General features: G+C 40.0%; 2 protein-coding genes across 2 annotated transcripts in view; one reads left to right on the plus strand and one right to left on the minus strand.

Moving 5' to 3' along the window:
- Positions 1-8,088, minus strand: part of phka2 (phosphorylase kinase, alpha 2 (liver)) — a 14,391-nt gene extending 6,303 nt beyond the window's left edge. Inside the window, 15 exon segments of the mRNA XM_025055824.1 lie at positions 1-78; positions 166-300; positions 497-575; positions 711-818; positions 1,098-1,193; positions 1,293-1,415; positions 1,559-1,612; positions 2,010-2,156; positions 2,247-2,345; positions 2,414-2,494; positions 4,106-4,188; positions 4,272-4,440; positions 4,691-4,738; positions 4,833-4,991; positions 7,607-8,088. The exon segment at positions 1-78 is cut by the window's left edge and continues 261 nt beyond it. Coding sequence (XP_024911592.1) covers positions 1-78; positions 166-300; positions 497-575; positions 711-818; positions 1,098-1,193; positions 1,293-1,415; positions 1,559-1,612; positions 2,010-2,156; positions 2,247-2,345; positions 2,414-2,494; positions 4,106-4,188; positions 4,272-4,440; positions 4,691-4,738; positions 4,833-4,991; positions 7,607-7,684 — 1,537 coding nt within the window. The 5' untranslated portion in view covers positions 7,685-8,088.
- Positions 8,089-8,821: 733 nt separating this feature from the next.
- ap1s2 (adaptor related protein complex 1 subunit sigma 2) lies at positions 8,822-13,823 on the plus strand. Its single transcript, XM_008310484.3, has 5 exons — positions 8,822-9,009; positions 9,818-9,996; positions 10,727-10,835; positions 10,929-11,066; positions 12,448-13,823. The coding sequence occupies exons 2-5, from the start codon at positions 9,818-9,820 to the stop codon at positions 12,493-12,495; spliced, it is 474 nt and encodes a 157-aa protein (XP_008308706.1). The 5' UTR covers positions 8,822-9,009; the 3' UTR covers positions 12,496-13,823.
- Positions 13,824-14,003: the final 180 nt, after the last annotated feature.

Below are 14,003 nucleotides of genomic sequence, written 5' to 3' on the forward strand. Positions count from 1 at the left end.
TCTCGTAGAATTTGGACGTTCCCAGAACTCCGATGTGTCTGTAAGGCCTTCCGCTCAAATCCAATTTCTTGCAGTTTCCTGCTCCAGTGACACATGATGGTTCCATTATTACAACACACACACATACACACACTTTGACTTGATCAGGCCTGTGTGCTTACTCACCCAGTCTGACATAGACATGGCTCAGAATGCGAGCAGGCATGACCCTGATGGGCAGAACCTGCGCCATGGTCTGGGCCGTGATCCCATGATCATTTAACAACTCCTGAATCTCCAAGGACTCTGCCAGCACACACACTGATCCACACATATATTTAAAAGCCAGCACACACACTGATCCACACATATTCAAAGAAACACACGAGTGTAAGTGACTTTCCTCTGGGATGGTTGGAGCAGAATCCAAAAATCAATAAATTATTATATACATTATCAATAAATAAACAAAGAGTACTTTTCAACCAGTTTATCAAACATTTCAATCCTCACCCACCTTGAACAACAACATCTGGCTTGAAGTGTGTAGAGAATCTTCTGTTCAGTGGATCAATCTCCCCCGGTGCTAAAAATCCCTGAAGGTAGAAATAAATGAAAGTGAGAATTTTAGAGCCATCAGTACAATGTCCATTGTGAAGCAAATCATTTTTTTTCTCCATCTGACATAAAGGTCAAAGGTCAAACGCAGTGTCAGCGGAGTCAGTCTCTACCTCAGCGAGAAGAGAGCCCAGGATGTAGAGTGATTGTCCCCACATGTGAGGCAGCTGTCCCATGGCCACTCTGTCCACAGTGTGAGGGTTTTTGTACTCTTCATCCACCTGCAGGTGTTGACAAAAATGCTTAAAGTCTCTGGTCTAAGTCAATGTTTTCCCAACGGCACATATGATCTACTGTGACCCAGTATGAACCCTGGGCCTGTTTAGTTGAACACAGCATTGATGTACTCGTAGGAATTCAAAAAAGACACACACTAAGATAGTTGAATTCAGTTAATTAAATTGGGTTTTTTTCAGCTTTTGTTTGTTTATTTCTGTTATAGACCAGCAAAAATAAACAAAAACAGATTACAAAATATACTCTTTTTTTCACTAAAATACCTTGTCAGCTGGCACAGAATAAAGTTCAGGCACTAGTTTGATGCCATTCTTCCCTCTGACCAAAATACCTTCCAGGGCTTCACGGTACTCCTGCACCTGAGTGGACGACATGATAATATAAACTGTATCTGCAGCTCATTGACACTAGCTTGACATCAAACATAACAAGTCAAACAGCACTGTTTGTGTTCTTACCTGCACATGGTCTCCAGCAAAGATCCCGTCCAGGATGAGGTAAGTCCAGAAAATGGGCCATTCACATTCAATGTTTTCAAACAGTTTGAGCTCGGCGGGGTCGTAGTGGAGTCGATTTGGATCCTGGTGAGACACAAACGGTATCCTGAGCCTCGCAATCAATCGCAATATCCCTGAAACTCTTTATCAGGTTTTTTTCAACTGTAAGTTTTTTTTTAATCAATATAAATGAAACAATGTTTTATTTTATTTTGGATATTACTCACCTCTTTTGGACAATGATATCCATCCCTAATGAAGCGACAGCAGCCAAATCGACCCTGAGTGAATCAGAGGATGAAGATTTACTTTGCTTCATTTCAACCGTACATTAGGAACAGTGAAGGTGGACCAGTGGTTCCCAAAGTTGGGGGCAACCCCCCCCGAAACTGAACTGGTTTGTAATTTTATGCTCTTTGTTGAAATGCAGTTTTGTAAGCAATAGCTAAGATTGAATCAACATGGGAGGGGGCTAAAAGTGAGGGTCGAGGTCTTGACAATAGTCCTACCTAAAAAGGAGAGCAAGGCAGAAAAAGTAGAAAGACTACTTTTTATGCGATCTCAGATTGATATGAGAAAATATTGTTGTATGATGATGCAATGTGACAAAGTCATTAATTGTAAACAAATAACGTTTGTACATTGTATCATGTATTCTGACATCAGATTAAACAGTACCTGCAATTTGCCAATGATTTCAGACTTAGTAATGGCCACCAGGTCTCCATCCTCCACAGCAAAAGCTGGGAAGGAAATGACGGACAGAAGACCGGCGTCTATCTCTTTAGAAGTCGAGGCTCTTGGCAGCATGGAGCAGAGGATGGACTGAGGACAATGGGAAAAGTCAGGTATTAAAGAGGAAAGAATTAGCATTAGTGACTGTGCTGTAGTGGGAGGAGGACAATTCAGGACTACCTGACAATGTTCCACCTCGTCAGGTAAAACATGGATGACTGACTTGGGTCCTCCGTGGGCACCGAAAAGATCCAGCTCATCTATGGCCTCCAGAGCTGCCTGCATTCACCACAGCATGAGGATGAAGAACAGTACAACGTTGTTATCAGTGAGTGTGAGCTCGGTACCTTAGCCATTCCTACGGAGCTGGCATTGAGTTCCGGAATGCCCTGGTTGGTCTTGTCGCCTCGTTCCCACATTCCATAATCCTACAGAGGAGGGACGGCCATGTCATTAAGAAGGTAAATAGTTCTACACAGTTTATGTGACACTTGAGACAGTGTTTCTTATAGAAATGGGATATTTGTGTAAAAAGCTCTGCTCACTTTCTGTTAACATGGCTGTGTACTATGAAGAAAAGTTTACTGTTTTTATTCATATTTTTGTTCATATTTATTTTTTATGTTTTTTTAATTTTTTGTTTTCTTTTGTTTGTTTTCTCTATCCTTAATTTTATTGATAAATTGTCTAATGTGACAAAAGCGTAACTTTAAGAACTTTATGTTTAATACAGAAATATTTGTTTCCCTTTGTACTGACATAACCTACTGTTAATGAGAAGAAAAAAAAATGAATACTCACAGCCACTTTGTAGGCAGCTTCTATGTAAAACACCATGTTCTGGATAAAGGCGACCTCGTCCAGGTTTGAGACGATACGCAGGCCTGTGTGATACAGTTACACACTCGCTCAGTAACCCGTGCTCAGCGTGGTTTTGTAGTAAAACAATGGTTACATGTCAGAGTACCAGAGGCCGTCATCTCTGCCAGCATCAGCAGGTAAATGGAAGTAGCGTCCACCTGCAGGTGTCCCCACTGGTCGTCTCCAACCACGGTGGCGCAGGTCGGAGTATCGTACTTGGCATGCAAGCAGTCCTGGGTACTTTGTGTGTGTTTAAACTTTTCCACCTTGGCCACCTGAAAACATCGACATACACACATACAGTAGTTCACCAGCACAGTATTAGAAACTGAGAAACGTACAAACATACATACACACAGTGCTTTATCATCTATTTTCTCCTAAATGGGATCTAAATAAAAGAAACCTGGTCTTTAAAAGAGACAAAGAACTAGTGAGTAAACAACTACTTTTTTAACAAAAGTAAACAATGTCATTACAAATCTGATCAGCCAGCCTGTGACGCTGTAGTCTGTTGTAACCTACCTGTCTCATCATGCACTGAAGAAGGCCCTGCATCAGTTTCACCACACTCTGCCAACAAACGCACACAGACGCACAATTGATTATATATGAAACTGTAATATATATATAAAACACACTGACAACATATACACACACACCACACACCTGCTCCAGTTCATAGGCCTTGGCCTTGTCCTCGTCACGGTCTGCGTTCTTGCGGTAGGCCATGCCCAGCCCCCACACTGCCAGGATACTGTACACATTGTCCCTCACCCAGGCGTCCTTCTTCTGGGTACTGGCTGGTAGAAGTCCGGTCACTGGGTTCTGAAACACATACAGTGAACGTACAAGTGACATGTGCTCTTCATTTGAAGTGAGGGCAGCAGACCAGGGACTACATACAGTACCTCTATAAAACCAGCATTTAAACAGTATTTAATAATAATAATCATTTCAGACTGTTAGGGTTATGGTTGTCAATGACTTGTAAAAATATATACAGTACAGTATATTTCCAATTTTTTAAATCCCCCGTTTATTTAATGATCCAGTTTGGTGGCGCTCAAAACATCAATAAACACTTTTAAAATGTTTTTTTTAATTTATTAATTTTAAATTTCATCAGATTGTAGTTCTAGAAGACTATATAAACATTCCAAAAAATGAATACTCACAGCCACTTTGTAGGCAGCTTCTATGTAAAACACCATGTTCTGGATAAAGGCGACCTCGTCCAGGTTTGAGACGATACGCAGGCCTGTGTGATACAGTTACACACTCGCTCAGTAACCCGTGCTCAGCGTGGTTTTGTAGTAAAACAATGGTTACATGTCAGAGTACCAGAGGCCGTCATCTCTGCCAGCATCAGCAGGTAAATGGAAGTAGCGTCCACCTGCAGGTGTCCCCACTGGTCGTCTCCAACCACGGTGGCGCAGGTCGGAGTATCGTACTTGGCATGCAAGCAGTCCTGGGTACTTTGTGTGTGTTTAAACTTTTCCACCTTGGCCACCTGAAAACATCGACATACACACATACAGTAGTTCACCAGCACAGTATTAGAAACTGAGAAACGTACAAACATACATACACACAGTGCTTTATCATCTATTTTCTCCTAAATGGGATCTAAATAAAAGAAACCTGGTCTTTAAAAGAGACAAAGAACTAGTGAGTAAACAACTACTTTTTTAACAAAAGTAAACAATGTCATTACAAATCTGATCAGCCAGCCTGTGACGCTGTAGTCTGTTGTAACCTACCTGTCTCATCATGCACTGAAGAAGGCCCTGCATCAGTTTCACCACACTCTGCCAACAAACGCACACAGACGCACAATTGATTATATATGAAACTGTAATATATATAAAACACACTGACAACATATACACACACACCACACACCTGCTCCAGTTCATAGGCCTTGGCCTTGTCCTCGTCACGGTCTGCGTTCTTGCGGTAGGCCATGCCCAGCCCCCACACTGCCAGGATACTGTACACATTGTCCCTCACCCAGGCGTCCTTCTTCTGGGTACTGGCTGGTAGAAGTCCGGTCACTGGGTTCTGAAACACATACAGTGAACGTACAAGTGACATGTGCTCTTAAACTGTAGTGAGGGCAGCAGACCAGGGACTACATACAGTACCTCTATAAACCAGCATTTAAACAGTATTTAATAATAATAATCATTTCAGACTGTTAGGGTTATGGTTGTCAATGACTTGTAAAAATATATACAGTATAGTATATTTCCAATTTTTTAAATCCACGTTTATTTAATGATCCAGTTTGGTGGCGCTCAAAACATCAATAAACACTTTTAAATGTTTTTTTAAATTTATTAATTTTAAATTTCATCAGATTGTAGTTCTAGAAGACTATATAAACATTCCTCCTGGTTTATCTATTCCTCAGCCATTCTTTGTGGGATGAACAGTTAAAAACAACCACGTCTCTGAAACTATATCAGGTATGTACACTCCCTGGCACCGTTATCTCACGGCGGTGGAAACCTGAGGGTCACAGTTTGGACGAGCTGTTGACTGTGTCTCAGTATAAACTCCACCGCTGACAGATAAAAGTGCATAGTTTCCTGCTCCTCAATCTATTCCAGGGCCTGGACTTTGACCGGGCCTTGTTTATAGCCAAGCAGAGCGCGGTCAGATTGAACCTCCCTAAACTTCTATTGGCTGCAAAACATCTGCAAGACTAAATGTCTGAATGTATTCCTTCTTCATACGTCAATATATAATTAGAATGTACACATCATGATGATCATGGTCAATATATAATTAGAATGTACACATCGGGGTACAATCAAGTGATAAAAATGTGGTATCCAAAGGCAACGTGCTACACATTTATCCAGTTTGAACATTTTTATACAGTGTTATATATAAATATGTTAAATGGGTGTCGTGTCAGATTACTGCAAACTGGAATTATATATATAAGCAAAAATAATTGATTTGTGAAATTTAATAATTTAGAAAATGTAAACGCATGGGCAGAATAATACGCAAAGTATATCTGATAATTCCGACGTTCAACCACATATTGCTAATTATTGCATAATTACTCTCCTACTGTGGAAAAAGTATCGTTTTCAAGGAAAATATAACATGTAATGCTTTTGAATCACTTTTAAGTCTTTTTGTAGAAAACAATTAACTCGTTGTAACGTGTATTTTGTTTTTATTTGGAATGTAGGAGAAAGTGTAACATAGAACATGATCTTGCTGTAATACTATAAAAACACATATCATCCTTTCACTCCTGTCTGACCAGGATTAGATTTATATAAAACACCAATGAGTTCTCAACATAAGGACGCAGCAGGGATTCAGCCCGGTGTGCACTGGGTGAAAAGAAATCCAGAACGCTGTAGCTTCAAGTGTGATCACACCTACAGTACACATCAGTGTGTACATGCATACAGCATGTATATTTTACCCCCTTCTGACGCAGCTCTCCATATTTATCCAGGCTCGTGGCCAGGCATGGTGAGAAACTCGGGGTAAGTGTTTGGCCGGCGGCCTGAAATCCAAGCCCAGAGTTGAAAGATTCCCTCCACCCAGTGTACAACAGCTCAGCCAGCTGCACCGTGTACATCACTATGACAGTATTCATGATATCACACATTAGTAACTATACTAAATAAGTGTGTGAACAACACGGTGTCTAGGTCGGATGATACGTCACACCAAACACATAAAGGTATTTTAAGGGTAACAGGTATTTGGTTTAGAACTTCAGATCAGATTTCCCTCCTCACATTCTGGCTTTGTGTACACTAAAACCTGTACAGAATATTGGTGTAACATACACTTGGTTCAGAAATACCTGTAAATGAGCTACCAAGGAGATCTGTCTGATAAGCTCATTATCCTGCTGGTATAGGAGAGCAAATAAGGTCACACTTACGTAAGACTTCTAGGTACTGTAGAGAAATGTGAACTGAAATACAGGGCATAAATATGGTCATCTAGTTACTCAGGGTGATACATGATTATATATAGTATATAATTATAGTCTACAAAAACGTGTGGACTCAGGAGTTTGGAAATCATTCTGTTTTAAAAGGCATATTAAATATCTTGTAATATTTCAGCATCTCTTCCTCTACATGTTTGGACAGGCCAAGATGACGTAAGAGATATTCCACCACAACATGTTACCAAAACTGGAATTAAAAAATTATAAATTCTTGACAGTGTACTTTTAAGAGCAACCGAGATATGTCAATAACAACAACAACAGGAACCCACCTTTGGCATAGATAGACCATGTAGGTGGTCGGCTAGGGCGCCACCTGTTGGCACCCAAGCCAGCAGGTGGCGCCTTAGAAACAAAACAAATACAACCAAAGTTGAAATAAAATCAGTAATGGTAATGGTTTGTAGCCACCATTGGAGCCCTGTCGTTATCTTGAAATTAATACAAAAAAGTAACGAAAAAAATAAACAAAAAAATCATTTCATTGAACTGGGCGGCCAAACCAGGGCACCGAAATGACCGGAACCGCCCCTGACAACAACACCATATTAAAGGCTGGGCAAGAATACGTTTATGGTTAAACTGAAACAAATTAGTGTCCAAGCAACGTGAGGTAATAATGAGGTCTATAACTGGGACTGGTCTCAGGTCTGAGTCACACTGCGTATAGAACTGCACTCACCTGATGGCACAGGATCGTCTCTTGGACCAGCCTGGCATATCCATCCAGTCTGACTCCGGAGTTACTGCGGCTCCTCATCCTCACCGATAATCACACACTCACTTACATGTACACACAACAACGACAACAAGTGTCCATGACATCCGTCGACACACTTGCTGACGGAATTCTCAGTTTACATTGAAAACACACACACTATCCCGTCATAAACCAAACCTCCCACTCTGTCTCTGACTCTGCAGAGGCTTCTCGCTGCTAAAGCTCGTGGCCGTGTAGCATCCAGATTCGACAACATGTAATATTCAACTCAAGCCCGTATAAACACACACATACGCACTTCAACAGACACACTTACACACGCTTCCGCCTGGGCATACGTTCTGCTTCAGTGTGTGAAAGCAGGAGGCGGAGATGACAGTTCGTGAGCCTGCATTCCGAGATCCAGTCAGTGAACGGAAAATATCAATGATCCTGCGGTTCTGTTGTTTACCACTAGGGGGTGCCAAAATACTTTTATATTTTTCCTTGATTGTTGACGCATAAACAATCGCTAAATGAAATTCGCAATGAAATGGCAGTGACGAGTCCATCATATGTCCAGTGTTGGCTCAAGAGAGGGCAAAGGTGCAGCATTAGGTACCAACAAAGGGGGCGCGGGTTACCGCCTTGTACCATATAATTTTGCATCCTTTACTGAGACTACAAATAGCGTCGCCATTAAGGAGGGAGGACATTTCTCTGATAGAAGCTGTTAATCTGTGCCTTGAACTGCATTGCCCAGCCATAACAATTAATCATAACAAAAGAAAAACACAAAGATTTTAAGGATTTTACCATTTGTATATTTATTATGCGTTAACCAGAACATTTGACATAATGAAAATTCATCCTTTTTCTGTTGTTTTCTAGTCTAAATAGTCTAGAAAGTAGCACAAAATGGACACTGATATATTTCAAATTTGTTTTGTGTGTTTCCGTACACTTTTAGTAGAAATGCTTCTATTATTTTTCCACAACAAAAAATATCCGGAAGTTATAAAATTCTTGAGAAACTATAAAACTTCCATGTCTTAAAAATCGCAGAAATATTTCCCACTACACAGGAAGTGTTCAACTGAAGTTCTGGGACGCTACAGAAGACGTCACAAATAACGGAACGGATTTTAGCCAATCAGAATAAAGCTCTGGGACTTTTTCAGCTAATCACGGCTCTGCTTTCTGCACCGCTGCCCTCATCAACAACCAGCCCATACTCGAGACTTTAGCATCGGGGTAGGGTAGACGCTAACACTGAGCTCCCCCAAAACACTCACACACCCTCTTCGGGTTGTATGTTTTACTTTATCAGTTAATTAAACTGAAACTCGACTGACTGGTTCAGTGAGACGAAGGACTGTTTAAAGGTAATTGTATGTGTTCATTTCCGTTCTGCTTGTAGCTAGCTAAGCGTCGCAGGAGGGGGCGCAAATGAAACCGAACGTGTTGTTGATGTTAAATATGTGATCATTTAGAGACATTAGCTCACGAAAGCTGATAAACTTTTTACAAACGTCACAAAACAACGTTAAATGCGCTGCCGCGATGACCAAACGCGACCACGCCTGCTGTTCTTTGCACCATCATCAATAATTCACTCGTCCACATTTTTCTCGGTTCATCGTTTCATTAGAAATACATTTCTTCTGGTGTGTCATGAAGTATGGACTGAGAGACAGCACTTATACATTAGAAACAAGTCAATATAACTACGGAAGCTTTTATTGGTCATATCTGATCGGATATTTAATTTTTTTAATTCATTTGTGGGTTTATAAAAACCTTAATTATTTTTTTGATAATACCATAGTCGATGCAGTACTTTCCGTATTACATAAGTACCCCGCTGTTATTATAACATTTTTCTAAAATAATTCTAGAAAAAACTATATATACTTATATATAATATTACTGTAAAGTACAGTAACCGTAAAGTAAAACTGCATTGTAACCAAGATAATCTCTAGAAACTGGAGCCACGAGTTTCTAGAGATTTAATCCATGTTACTGTAAATATTGACTCTTTGATAGTAAATGTAAAATTGCCATAGTGTAACTTTCGGAAAGTCATTCCAGAAAAGTTTTTAAACATTTGGTTTTGTATGTCACTCGTTTTAACTTTACTGAAGCAGTAGTTAACAACAGGGTAATATTTCCCTGAACCTTGTTTCCCAGATGCAGTTCATGCTGTTGTTCAGCCGTCAGGGGAAGCTGCGGCTACAGAAATGGTACGTGCCTCTGTCTGACAAGGAGAGGAAGAAGATCTCACGAGACCTGGTCCAGACCATACTGGCCAGGAAGCCCAAAATGTGCAGCTTCTTGGAGTGGAGGGACCTCAAGATAGTGTACAAACGGTAGGATAATGATGAAGAATTACAACAGAAAAAAATAATAAAAAGAGAGAAAAACTTTGACTCTCTTCAGGTTTTACCTTTGACTTGTCTTTGGTCATTACAGTTGCAGAGAATTATTTAAATATCTAAGAATCTTGTTGTGTTAAAATAACAAAAATACTCATTGTAAACAGTCATGTATAAAACAATACATATCCACATTTACCATTTATATAAATTACAAGCCTTTTGTAATTAAAAACTTCTAATTTAGATTCTGACTAATCCTTTGAGCTGACTTTATTTTTTAAATAAAACATAATTATTTTATAATTTTCCATTTACCTGTATTAAAACTTTAAGATTGTTCTGTTGTAATGGTGATTTTATTCCATGTCTTAAATATAACAAACTCTGGGTAAATCCCAGGAGAAGATATATTTGCAAGAACAGCAAATAAAGCAGGTACGGAGCTGAAGCTGCGACCCAAATATCAGCAGCCTGTGACGTGTCCTATAAAAAGTTAATATCCAACAGGTTTTATCAGAGTGTGTTGCCAAATTTGTATTTAAGCACAAAGTTTCCTGTTTTCTAAACTTGTGTCGACGGTGACTGCTGGAGTCTTTAAAGACTTTTCTTTGGTGCATAAACGTTGAATGTGCTACAGAATAGATGGCATGGCATGGAGCTATGCTAAGCTAACAAGATGACAAACCGTGTGCCTAACATGGATCTGTTGTTGATTTTGCAGATATGCCAGTCTGTATTTCTGTTGTGCCGTTGAAGATCAGGACAACGAGCTGATCACGTTGGAGATCATCCACCGATATGTGGAGCTGTTGGACAAGTATTTTGGAAGTGTGAGTTTCTTTACTGTCGTCAATGAAGGAACAAGAATATTATGTTGTTTTAGTCGGACGAGAATCTGCCCTAATCCGTCGTTGTCTTCTCAGGTGTGTGAGCTGGACATCATCTTCAACTTTGAGAAGGCCTACTTTATTCTGGATGAGTTCCTCCTCGGCGGAGAAGCTCAGGAGACGTCTAAGAAGAACGTGCTGAAGGCCATCGAGCAAGCCGACCTGCTGCAGGAGGTGTGTAGTTGAATGCCAGCTGATTCATAGGGTGTTTTTTTGTCCTTTTAAAATCACTGAGCATTGATCCACCTTTGTTTTTTAAAATATTATACTGTTTGAGAAATTATTTTATTCTATAAGTATTGAGAAAGTGAAAGTATCCTTACTAGGGAAGTAACGATGCATCGTCGATTGGTTAAAACCCGATACAAATGTGTGACAGTTCACAACGGTTGAAATAAAAAATGAATCATACATCAAAAATTCACTGGTCATAGCATGACACTACACATTCTAGAACAGTAGGTGGCGGTATGTGTCAAATAACGTTGGTTGTGCCCTTCTATTAAACCAAGACTTCAGGTCTCTACAGAGCCTAAGTGACGTTCAGGTGTTGATCAGAACGTGGGAAGAACTTGTTCCACAGACACCAACAGTGTTCCTGTAAAGAAAGGAACTCTTTCCAGTTCATATTTGTTTATATTCTTTTGTTGTTTAATATATTGACAGTTAGCCAGGTCCATACGACCAGAGCAGTTTGACTTTTAATCACATTTTAATGTTTCTTAGACTCATTAGCTCAGTATTTAATTAAACTTGAGCAAAAGAAGAAATGCCTTTGAGTTAGCGTCACATAAAAAATCGGTAACAAGTCACCTCGCAAGCATCTGAACCTGCTGTCGTGTTTATTCCAGGCGTGCGGTGTTTGATTAATACTCCTGTCTGACTCTTGTGCCAGTCCAGAACAACAGTCTGCCTTCCTGCACGTTTGCATTGTGGTGGTTCTCAGTGGACAGAATGAGTGCTCAGTGATTTATTTTTAGTGAAGCACGCAGCTCTATTGTTGTCGCAGCGACGAGGAACATGTCGGACCAGCTGTTAGTCCTGCTTCTGTCAGACTGGCATTAACTTAAAATATTATCTATTACTGATTTTTAGTGCACTCCTTAACACTGATCCACCATTACGTCAGTGGTTACCAAACTTTTTCCCCAGCGCCCCCTATTGTAGGAACATTGTCAAGCCCCTACATGTCGAAACTCCACTGAGCTTTTGAAAAAAAAGAAAATTTTCTTCAAACAGTGAAGACCTAGCCTTTTGATTCCCAGCATGTTGATGTCCATTTATATGAAATATGATGTCTTTAGCTTCTCTTAGAGCAAAATGTGGTTCACAACAAATCTAGATTAGTGGTTCTCAAGTACAAATCATGAGCGTCATTGTTGTGGACTGCAAACTCCTTCCAGGAGACAGGAAGGAGGCGGAGGGTACTTTGGTTCCGTACATGTGATAAATGGATAAACGTTGTGTTAAAGCCCCATGTTGTATTGAGCGTCAAAGTCTAAAGTCTGACAGTTTAACAACTTCCAACAAAACAAACTCTTTTCTCCCTCTGCAGGAGGCCGAGGCACCGAGGAGCGTCCTAGAGGAAATCGGCCTGACATAAGTCATCTCCCGTCTCAGTGTTCTTCCCACGTGGATCCGACAACCCGACCACTCTACACCTGTCTCCACCTCGTCAGTGTTGTGTGTGTGTGTGTGTGTGTGTGTGTGCGCGTGCGTATGTGTACTGTATTACTCTGTAGTATATTATTATCCTGTAACGTCCTCTAAGTGTGGTGCCAGCTGTGGTGTTATTGTGTCTCCTTATGTAGCAGTTCCCTGGCTGTATCCTTGCAGTACTGTGAGCAGACGTCACTTCACTTCTTAAAAGAAAAATCCACAGAGAACAATGTAGCAACAACGTATTAAAAAAAACAAACAAACTCCAGCATCACCTGATGATCGCTTGTCATCACTAACAGGAAAGTTACTTGTGCTGTTTGGCTTAAGAAAATATTTCAAGGTGCTGTTGTAGCTGCAGTCGATTCATTAAACTACTGTAGAACTGTTGATTCAGTCACAGAGCTGAGTACCTGCTACTTAATGGGGGGAACGGACCATCACCAAAGTCGTTAAATATCTGGCTAGCTGCTATAATGTAGCCTATTAGCTGCTGTTCAATTAAAACTGGATCATCATTATCTGTTTTCAACCTAAGGGTTGCGACCCTACATGGGGTCACCTGCTATTCAAAGGGGGTCGCCTGAAATATCTGGTAATTGATTCAGTTTAGGTTCTAGTTTTGATACTTAGCTACTTGAAATTATTGCTTAAAAACATATGTGGTGGCTGGAAATTCTGAAAATACAGAAATAAAAAAAAAAGAACTAAAATTAGCTCAATGATAATCAAAGGCTAGCCCAGATGATGCTGGATACGTTCAAAAACATTTCAAATATGGACAACTGAGCTACTAAAGACTAAATGATTGGTCACAGCCCAGTGGAAGCTAAAACCTAGGAAGAAAAAAAATGTTAAAATGCCAAAAATAAGGGAAATAAATTTAGATTGTACCGAGAGTTTAAATTTAGCTAAAAAAAGTTTTTGTAGGTTTTCAGTCTTCCACATTGTCACAAATATACGTAAAATACTAATACATAACACAAATTTGATTTCAAAGGTTCTAACTTTTTGAATATTTCAGGGTTGTGATCTTTTTATTAACATTAGATTGTTTTGTTTACATTGTTTACTACTGTGCTCCACAGCTCAGCTCTGTGACTGACATATAACGGCGATACCATCACGACTGTCAACTGACGTTCTTGTTAATAAGGGAAATACTGATACACTGTTACATTCAGCCCAGCGTTTGACTTAAATATCATTTTTGTACAATGTTGGTGATTCCTTTTCAACTTTTTTTTTTACCTTAAACATCTGTTACTGTCATTTCTGTGGTTCAGTGTCATTTCTCTTCTTTAATAGTCGTCCAACCAAGGCTTAAGATCAAAGTTTACAAAGACAAACCCCCTCCCCACTCCCAGGTCAGGTTGCATGTTAGGCACCCAAATAAAAGAGAATCTATTTTATGTGGTTATGACACTTTGGCTTAAAGACTTAACTTATGAC

This window comes from Cynoglossus semilaevis, chromosome 5 (genome assembly GCF_000523025.1).
Source record: "Cynoglossus semilaevis isolate Cse_v1.0 chromosome 5, Cse_v1.0, whole genome shotgun sequence".
NCBI lineage: Eukaryota > Metazoa > Chordata > Actinopteri > Pleuronectiformes > Cynoglossidae > Cynoglossus > Cynoglossus semilaevis.

Coding starts and splice junctions, on each gene's coding strand:
- ap1s2 (XM_008310484.3), top strand. CDS start 9,818: ATGCAGTTCATGCTGTTGTTCAGCCGTCAGGGGAAGCTGCGGCTACAG. Junction 10,836..10,928: donor TGGACAAGTATTTTGGAAGT/GTGAGTTTCTTT, acceptor TTGTCTTCTCAG/GTGTGTGAGCTGGACATCAT. Junction 11,067..12,447: donor AAGCCGACCTGCTGCAGGAG/GTGTGTAGTTGA, acceptor CTCCCTCTGCAG/GAGGCCGAGGCACCGAGGAG.